General features: G+C 36.8%; 1 protein-coding gene across 1 annotated transcript; it reads right to left on the bottom strand.

Moving 5' to 3' along the window:
- Positions 1–4,906: 4,906 nt before the first annotated feature.
- Positions 4,907–8,807, bottom strand: nop5 (nop5 ribonucleoprotein). The gene is made up of 5 exons (XM_028310983.1): positions 8,624–8,807; positions 8,157–8,233; positions 6,771–7,919; positions 6,114–6,246; positions 4,907–5,174 (listed from the first exon to the last, which is right to left on the bottom strand). The coding sequence occupies exons 1-5, from the start codon at positions 8,666–8,668 to the stop codon at positions 4,947–4,949; spliced, it is 1,632 nt and encodes a 543-aa protein (XP_028166784.1). The 5' UTR covers positions 8,669–8,807; the 3' UTR covers positions 4,907–4,946.
- Positions 8,808–9,507: the final 700 nt, after the last annotated feature.

Here is a 9,507-nt window from a genome sequence, read left to right as displayed (position 1 = left end):
TTAAGATTCAAGATGAAATCCAAAGCTGGATTTCATCCAAAGCGTCTGATTACCACTTTATTTCCCTATTAAGTCCAAAGCAGTGGTTTCGCACCAAAACAGCACAAATCAGTGCAGTGCCGACGGATATAATGCGGTCCGGGCCGTCCGGGTCGTCCGGGCGTCCGGGGCGTCCGGGCCGCTGTGGCCAGTTTAAATTAGCTGCTCCAAGCTAGCTTATAACAACGTTGCCAACGTAATCGGTAGACAGACGCCAAGTGATAATTTAACTTGTTGAGGGCTCTTTCAAAATGCTATGATTGATTCAATTAAATTAACTGTTTCAGCTTCAAACTTAACTAGCCGCAAATGAAGCTGAGCTTTAACTACAACCTTAATTGTGCTTTTCCAACTTTCAATTTCTTCAATGGATTTCGGTATTCATTGACTAGATTGATGAAAGAGTAGGTAGTCGGACGGGTTAACATTCATATTGATAAAAAATGCATAATATAAGAATATGAAAGAATGGGGATAACGAATCAAATTAAACTAGGTACTTACTTACAGTATAGGTTACTCACCTGTTCTAGTTACGGATAATATTGAAGAACCAACTAGATCATGTCCATTTACAAACAACATATCATAGAGACAGATAGGTATATCTCACAAACACACACACTTTACAATATTAGTTTAACTACGGTCGATAACACTATAAGTTAGTCTTATTACAATACATAAGATGCCACCGTATTTCGGCAGAATCTTGATGTCCACAAGAATATGCCGATCAGATACGGTAAATAGTGAAAAAAACTTGTTAACGCGACGCCCGTCCGGAGTGAGCGACAATAATTCGCAGACTAATTTAGACAGCAGCGGATGGTACCAGGCAAATATTAGAGAAAATGCGGGTAGTTAAGAAAAACAAAGAAAATAATCTGAACAAAACTCATTAAGCACTATCTACATCGACTATGTTAAGTTAATACTTGTTCAAGAGCAAGATAGAACACTAGGAAAGATGTATCAACAAGTAACTTCTAGGAGTTCAAGTTAGTTATTATAACGGCGCCGTGCAATTGGCAACGAAGTTTTGTCATTAAACTGCAGCTGTTAAAGTCGCGGTTAAATGTGTTAACTGCGGTGCTTGTTGTTATTGTTAACTAAGGAAGCAGCCCGGTAATAGACGTGTACTGCACTCTGCGAGGAGCACTTTTGTTAACTTTTGTTCTTTGAGATGTTAGAAAAAGTAGTTAAAGTTGTAACTACAGTCCGCGCTATACTAGTAATAAGATAAAATATCTTGATACTATTTTTTTTATTAAATTTTGGTGTTAACTAATGCATTAAAATTATACAGTGTGTTTGGGATAGGGCTAGCGATAATTTAAGGCGGTGTTGTGATATCAATTTTATCGACAAAAATGCCCCCATATTATTAACAAAGATAAGTAGGACGACGCGAAGGCACAACAAGGCAAACACTGATACAAAACAACGTAAAAGTAACGAAAGAAAGAACTCAGTGATAAATAATAGATTAGTGACTTTGTCTAAATCTGTGTGCGCATAGTATGTACTAAAATACAGGGTGGAAACGATAAGTGATCTCACTCGATTATTTCTAAACCGTTGGATAGAGCTCGTGAAGCACTTTCAGGATCAGTAACCAGTTTTTGGATATCTTGTATAGTTTTTAATATTATGTGGTTTTACTAAATGTATGTAAGCCGGAAACATTGAATATTCGGATAGATCCAGTTTATTTGGTAACCTATTATTGGTACCGTTGGATAGAGCTCATAAAGCACTTTCAGGATCAGTAACCAGTTTTTGGATATCTTGTATAGTTTATAAATAATCGAGTGAGATCACTTATCGTTTCCACCCTGTATACAAAAGATATATAAATAATTTTGACGATCTGCCCTTGTAACTTAACATAGAGTAGCTCAGTACAATATTGTTACATTGCCAGCAATTACTGAACACTCGAGCTGGGGCGCGGGCATTTTTCTTGTTAACTTAAGTTCCGATCGACTGCTCCGGGTATGGGGTAGCCAGGCGTACGGATAAAACGAGACTGTCCCTTTTCTGACGGTACAATAATAAATTGCTATTGACTTTGCAATAAATAAGATTAAACTCTGGAAAGATTAGACGTGCGCTGTTACAATTTTTAATTTTATTTGTGTTGTAGCTCTTAATGGATTGATTGTGACCTGCAAGGTTTGAGTGGAGACATTTATTGGGGTACATGGATTACAATAGAAGGTTAACGATAGTGGCATGGTCTAGTTTTCAATCACAGAGAAAATTATCATGCAAAGGAACAGATGGATTTGAAAAACAACACCCGAAACCGTTTAAACTTCAAGTAACTATAATCTACGAGAAAACAGTTTGGAGACTTCAGCTCTAAATGAAATAAAACCGCTTTAAAGGACTTAGGAGTGTTTATAAGTCCGTCCGGATTTACTTTTGGAACTGGTCACCCTGTCCGGAGATGTTTGCCGGTTATTGCAGCGTTCGGTTTATTAGCGACGTCGGAGTTCAGGGTTTGATTGCATTATGTTACTTGCAACACTCCAGCTATTGCTCGAGAAATATGAAGTTTATTCATTTATCTTCGAGAACAAAGAACTTCACAAAATACTTAGGAAACGAAGCAGCCTTTGCTACAACTTGAGTAAAAAAATTTTAATATTAAGTGAGAAGAATGAACTCTTTTGAATTAATCTACTTCCTCTTTTGTTTAATGGCAATCAAGCCTCTTTAAGAGGTTTATTTGTGCCATCTTGAAATAATTACACAATTAAAATCATCACTGATGATAAAATTAGGTATTTATCAGCAATTCAACCTACACCCCACCACCACTGGCTGTCGGATTTTATTCCCAAATGGGGCAAATTTAATTAGGACAATAAGATAAAATAAAACAAGACCAATTGGCTAGGTCACCTGCAGAAATATACCTAGATACACCAATGACTCCCTTTCCAGATCACACAGAAACAGTGCCGTAACTAGGGCGGTGCCAGCGGTGCCCAGACACAGGGCGCAGACCCTGGAGGGGCGCAGAAATGACCAGACCAAGCATTTTTCAAGGGCGCAGTTTTGAAAGCTCGCACCGGGCGCATAAAAGGCTAGTTACGGCACTGCACAGAAATGCTTTTAGTACCAACTTTGAAACCTACGAAGTTGCCTCATAAGGTGTGCTAGGAACGTCTACAATGAGACAAGTTCCTCAGTTATAGCTCAGAACTAGCCCCATCTGCAGTCCCCGATGACAAACAGGATTGGCCAATTTCCCCTAGAGGGGGGACGGGGAGATTATCCCGCAATAAGCGAAGCAAAGCTCTAGTGACAACAAACCACCCGCAGTGGGCGACTTAGAAAAATGGCTGAATATGAATGAGGCGTGTAGCTTTGTGCGTAAATAGGTAGGATTTTAGACGGCAATTGCCTTGATATTTTGTCTTTAGAAATATTATTACCATGATAGAGCTGTAGTTTAATTGCCTGGGGAGGCCTGATTAGTATTGTAATGGTTGATTGTGCTCAGAATATGTTTAGCAACAAAAATGTTTGACTTGTTACCTAGTTTTTTAACAACTTTCATTACCCATGGTAGGTACAGTAGCGAGCACAGCATCCTACTAGTATACCTATGTCTAATTTATTGATTTTAAACCTTAGGCAAAGAATAATATCATTATTCCTTAGGTTTAGGTCTTTAGGTAGATTATATTGAATGCTTCCAGGCGAAATTCATTTCACCTTCCGCTTGTTCTGACAACATAAACAGTTCAGGGCACAGGCTCTATTACTGGACCGGAAAATAATTAAAACGACCTTTATTAAATTAAGCCGACAATAAAACCGTCCCAACTTACTAATTGGACCGAAAAAGGTGAACTAAAAATGGCGAAAGCGCGGCAAAATGGCGGGAAACAGCTGTTGCATCGATTTTAATTATGCTTTGAACTGGTATCGAGAGGGGACGGCATTTGGCGAGGGGCCAATGAATAATATTTAGTTTTTCTGTTTTCATGGCTTGTGGATGAGGACTTTTTGGTAGTTCATATGAGTAGCATAGCAGATTTTTAAAAATCTATTTTTCTAGTTAACTTATATCAGTTAACACGTAGACTGCCATGACAGTTAATTAAGTAAATTACATTCTTATTAGAGAACACAAATATCAGAAAAGAACAACTATTTTTAGAAAACTATCACCATGGAAGTTACGAAGTCGACGTATAAATACTAACTTTTTAAACAGTATTATTTAATTATATTTACTGCCACTTTCGAAAATAAACCTTCCGTTTATGCCTTCTCATTGAACATCTAATGATACTGATTATTATGCCATAATACGTAAAATCAAAATGCAAAAATCGAGATTGATTCTCAATATATTTTCATAAACAGTTCACTTACATAATGTAATCTGTAGTTCTTAACAATTAATACCTTAACATACATTCTCATCATCCTCACACACACTGAATGACCCGTGTCGTTCCCGTCTTTACATTGGCCAATACGAAATATGACGGATTGACACTATCCAGGGTGAAAACGATAAGTGATATCACTCGATTATTTCTAAACTATACAAGATATCAATAAACTAGTTACTGATGTATGTCTGGCATACATTTAGTATGGAAGCTGGAAACATTGAATTTTCAGATAGATCCAGTTTATTCGGTAACCTATTATTGGTACCGTTTGAAAGAGCTCTTGAAGCACTTTCAGGATCAGTAACCAGTTTTTCAATATCTTGTATAGTTTAGAAATAATCGAGTGAGATCTCTTACCGTTTCCACCCTGTATGATTGCAACTCATAAAAGGTGTACCTACTTAGGGCAAAATATTGTAAAAAAATAGAAATAATCCTTCATATTTCGTATTGATCAATGCCGTTGTAATTTGACTAGCAGTATCACTCGTCTTGTGTGTGTTTTTTCTTCTTCTTTTTCTTATCGCTTTTGGGCTCCTCGGGCTCGGATTTGGGTTCGACCAGCGATTCATTAGCGTCGTTGGACTCGGATTTTTTCTTTTTTTTCTTTTTCTTTTCAGAAGAAGGCGCTGCTGAGGTCTCTAGGCCGTTCTCATTGTCTTCCATTGGTTCTTCTTTGATTTCTTTCTTAATCTTCTTCTTAGGTGACACCTGGGCCAAAGAGAGGAACATTGAGTTAGTTTTATAATACACTAGCTGACCCGGCGAACTTTGTTCCGCCTTAATGGCAATAAATAAGCAGACTTTTTTTTTTATTTCGAACGGGATAAAAAGTATCCTATGTCCTTCTCCTGGCTCTAAACTACCTCCCTGACAATTTTCAGCTAAATCGGTTCAGCCGTTCTTGAGTTATAAGCGAAGTAACTAACACGACTTTCTTTTATATATATAGATTTTTTTGCAGCGTAACATCATTTTTGTTAATTTAGTTTATTTCTTTATTTGAAACACATAAATAACTCATTTCAAAGAGAAACTACAATAACTATTTGGGCTTCAAATCAAAGAGTTTTCAAATAAAGATAAATCTATTGAAATTTAGAAATGTAAGTATTATATTGTTATTCTTCCGCCGTAAGCCGTAATCTACTGAACAGATTTTGATGAAACTTAACACAGATAAAACTCTTTGTTTTTGATGAATGTTTGTCCTACTAATTATTATAAATGTTAAAGTTTGTAAGGATGTATGTTTGTTACTCTTACACGCAAAAACTGAACGGATATTGATGAAACTTTAAAGTATTATTGTTTATACACCCGAATAACATATTAGGCTATAATTTATAATGATCTGTGACTTTAATTTTACACTGGCAAAACTTGGGCAGAAGCTTGTTTTACAATAGTTTTCATACTACATTATGCTGCTGCATAATAAACGAATGTAGCCACGATAGCCGAACGGTGAAGGGGTCGGACTGGCCGAGTCGTGATCCGGGGAACGCGAGTTCGGTCCCTGCCGCCGCTCGACAATAATTGTGGTGAGCTCACTCGTGACACAAGCATATTTAGCTTAGTACGAGGAGCTAACGGGACTATTAGTAATTTGTGTCAGTTAAAAATCAATCAAAAATCAATGTAACTCACATCATTAGCGCCATCTTCCAGCTTGATCTTCTTAGGTGCGACGCCGTCCTCCTCGTCGACGCCGTCGTCGCGCTCGCGTTTCACCGCCTTGCCGAGCGTGCTGTCGGCGCCGGTCGGGTACTGACTCACCTCACTGGGAAACAAAGTAAGCCTTAATACAACCGGCATAGAGTCGTAGATGAATTGACCAGGAGTTTGCGACACTTAGGGCTATAGTATACTGTTAAAAACAAGGCAATAGGCATACAGTCAGGCTATGGTACAGACTAAATTGACCAAGAGAGAACAGTTATGTCCTTATTCTGGATCTCAAAAATGTTAAAATGCTATTGGTTAAATTGCAGGCTTGATATTATTGAGTTTAGAACTCATATTAAAGTTTGAGTGTCTACTACATACAGTTTTAATTTTGGCAACTTTAATTTTGAGATTTTCTTTATAGGATTAATTTAAGACCAAAAACAGTTATCTTGTATTGAAGTACATAAATATAGGTTTTGAGTTATTTCATACTTCAGAAAGTATGTCAACTTCATGTCATCAGACTAATAAAATTGTCAGATGAACATGGTGGCTCAAATTAACACCAGTCAAACAATAAAGGAAAGTGAAAGTACCTACGTTTTATGGGAATAAGTGAAGTTTTTTTTTACTCACCTCTTACTGTGATATTTCTCAAACTTGGCCTTTGCTTTGCCTGTGCCACTGATTCTCCTCAGGTTGCCTTCTTCCAGCAGCCGCAGCCTGTTCTCCAGCTTGACCTTGTGCTCGGCCCCCAGCTCAAACGACACCTCCTCTCCAAACGCATCCACCCTCGTTGCCAGCGCTGCCTTGGCCGCTAACATTCTTGACATCTTCCCTTTATTCTTAGCACTAGATTGCCCTACTAACTGTGCATGGTAAATCAAACCATACTTCGGTGTGTCTTTCTTCGTCTTGAGCGCACGGAACAACGCTTTCTCTGCTCCAAAAATCTGTATAGTTGACGCTGGGTGCTTTGCCAAATTCATCAATGATCCTGCATGAGCTATTAACCTAGCACCAATATGTTCACCGATCAAAACCGTTAGGTTCGGAGCCATAGCCATCATTCTAGCTTTGAGGTAGTCTGTTAAATGTGTCCTATAATCAGTTATGTTAATTATTTCATCACATAAATTCTGGATGTTCATGATATCGTCATCCGAGATCTCTGTGCCCATGGATATCTCAGCAGCTTCTTTGACTTTCTCTTCCAGATCTTCAGGCAAAATATCAGATAAATCCGTCTTGGAGGCGTTGTCTCGTGTACCAATTAATTTGACTATTTTTACAAATAAAGTGTTGTCGGTAATAATTTTTCCTAGTTCAGGGAAGTGCCAGCCGTACCACTCTCGGCATCTCATGATGTAGTTATTCAACTCCTTATCTAAATCATCCAGAAGACACTGAGCTTGAACGATCATTGTGTCTATTTTGTCTGGTGAAAACTTCAACTTGTATCGGGAGAGTGAGTGAGCGAGACCCAAAGCCATGGCGGTCATCTCTTTCTTTGGCAAGCCCGAGAGGAGGCTGTCCATTTGTGAACGGATACATCTCAGCAGCTCTTGAACGTTAGAGTTGGAAACACATTGCAAATCAAACTTTTCTCTTATGGCACTTCCGAGTTTGGCATCACCGACGAGCAGCTGGTCTTGTATTTCCTTGCTGACATACTTTTTGAGGGCTTTCTTCAATGGTTTGGAGATTTTGCCTTCAATTGCTGCAGTGGTAGCTGCGAGGGCTTCTGTTGTGTCTTCGAACTTGATAAAGTTCTTTAGCTTTACACTGTGAACAAAAATCATTATTAGAAAAATGTGTCAACGTAGAACATTACAAATATAAATTGACCTCAATAGTTACTGATTATAACAAAAAACCAAAGTTAGTTACTGATAAATAATACTACAACAATGGTATTTTTAGAAACATGGCACTTTAATCATTATATTCTCAATATAGTAAAGCATTATTTTAAAAGTGTATTGTTATTGTATTTTACTAGTAATAAACAATGATACTTACACAGATGATGCTCCTTCTGGGGAATTGAATTCTTGATACAAATCATCTATTTGTGATAGTTTTGACTCATCCAACAACTAAAAATAAACAAAACCCATTATTTATGCGCTTTTTATCACACTGTTCACTATTTTATGCAAAGAGTATTACTGATTTATAATTTAATTGTCTGAAGGACGTAAAATCAAATTTGAGTACACTTTTTGGGTAATTATTAAACACACCGTAATTAGTGAAATAAACGTGGTATTATAGTTTCATTTGGTAACCTTGCGTTTGGAGTAAATAGCTTGTCATGAATAAAATAAAATGCTTGTTATGTGATATAACAATGAAAATGCAACATCAGAACTGTAGTTGTAAGTAAATTGGTGAATAATGTTTATAGAAACTGAATTCTTTACGTAATTTTGAGAAAATTATCACACATACAAGATAGGTTATAATCAACACGTGTTATGGCTTACCTTGAATATAGCGTACCCCGCTGGGGTTTCAAACAACACCAACATGTTTCCACAATTAAAACCACTTATCACACGAAGTTTCACAAATTGCAAAACACAAATTACAGTAAATTTTTATTGAAACAAATACACACGCGCCGACGCTACCGCATCGCGGGGGTGAAAATTGACAGTGACAGTTGAAGTGTTGCCATTGTTGTACCGCGCGCTCCGTGAAAATATCAACTTTTAGTAGAAAAAAACTACTACCATTATTTTATGAACTGGGAATACATAAAAACGTATCATGATTTTTTAGTACATATTTAATTAAATAAAAATGAAAGCGAAATTAAATAGCACTAATAATTTAAAAATTAATGTAATAAGAAAAGTGCGCTCAAGGATGACGTCTTACATAAGCATTTGTATGCCTGGATTATAGCGCATTTAAGCAAGGTTTTCATAACTAGTGCCCGGGCCCCGGAGTGCAAATCACCAACATTTTTTTTGTTTTGAGGCAAATAAATACTTTCTATCTATCTATCTATCTAATAAGTTAGAAATTACAGAAACCACACTTCAAGGTTAACACTTTGGCACCATATGATGTATGTAGTTGTAATAAGTAGAATTTTACAAAAAAAAGTGCAATAATCTAGTTTATTTATTTTAGATTTTTAATTATAACTTCTTAATTATAGGTACATTTTAATCTAGATCAGGGTGTTATTATCCTCTTATGACCTTGTGCCTTTATCTTCTATAGTCAAGTTTTATAATGTAAGGAAGTATGATAAATCATGGCATAAAAAAATCTTTATCACGATCATTATAATTCGTGTCCTGACAATGAGAAATCGAAAATAAAATGTCTAAAATAAGCATTCTAACGAAGTTTGTAG

The sequence above is a fragment of the Ostrinia furnacalis genome, unplaced genomic scaffold (assembly GCF_004193835.3).
Source record: "Ostrinia furnacalis isolate ACB-3 unplaced genomic scaffold, ASM419383v2 OfSCF3139, whole genome shotgun sequence".
NCBI lineage: Eukaryota > Metazoa > Arthropoda > Insecta > Lepidoptera > Crambidae > Ostrinia > Ostrinia furnacalis.
This window is presented reverse-complemented; position numbering and strand designations above follow the sequence as displayed.

Coding starts and splice junctions, on each gene's coding strand:
- nop5 (XM_028310983.1), bottom strand. CDS start 8,668: ATGTTGGTGTTGTTTGAAACCCCAGCGGGGTACGCTATATTCAAG. Junction 8,234..8,623: donor CGGGGTACGCTATATTCAAG/GTAAGCCATAAC, acceptor GTTTATTTTTAG/TTGTTGGATGAGTCAAAACT. Junction 7,920..8,156: donor CCAGAAGGAGCATCATCTGT/GTAAGTATCATT, acceptor TTTTGTTCACAG/TGTAAAGCTAAAGAACTTTA.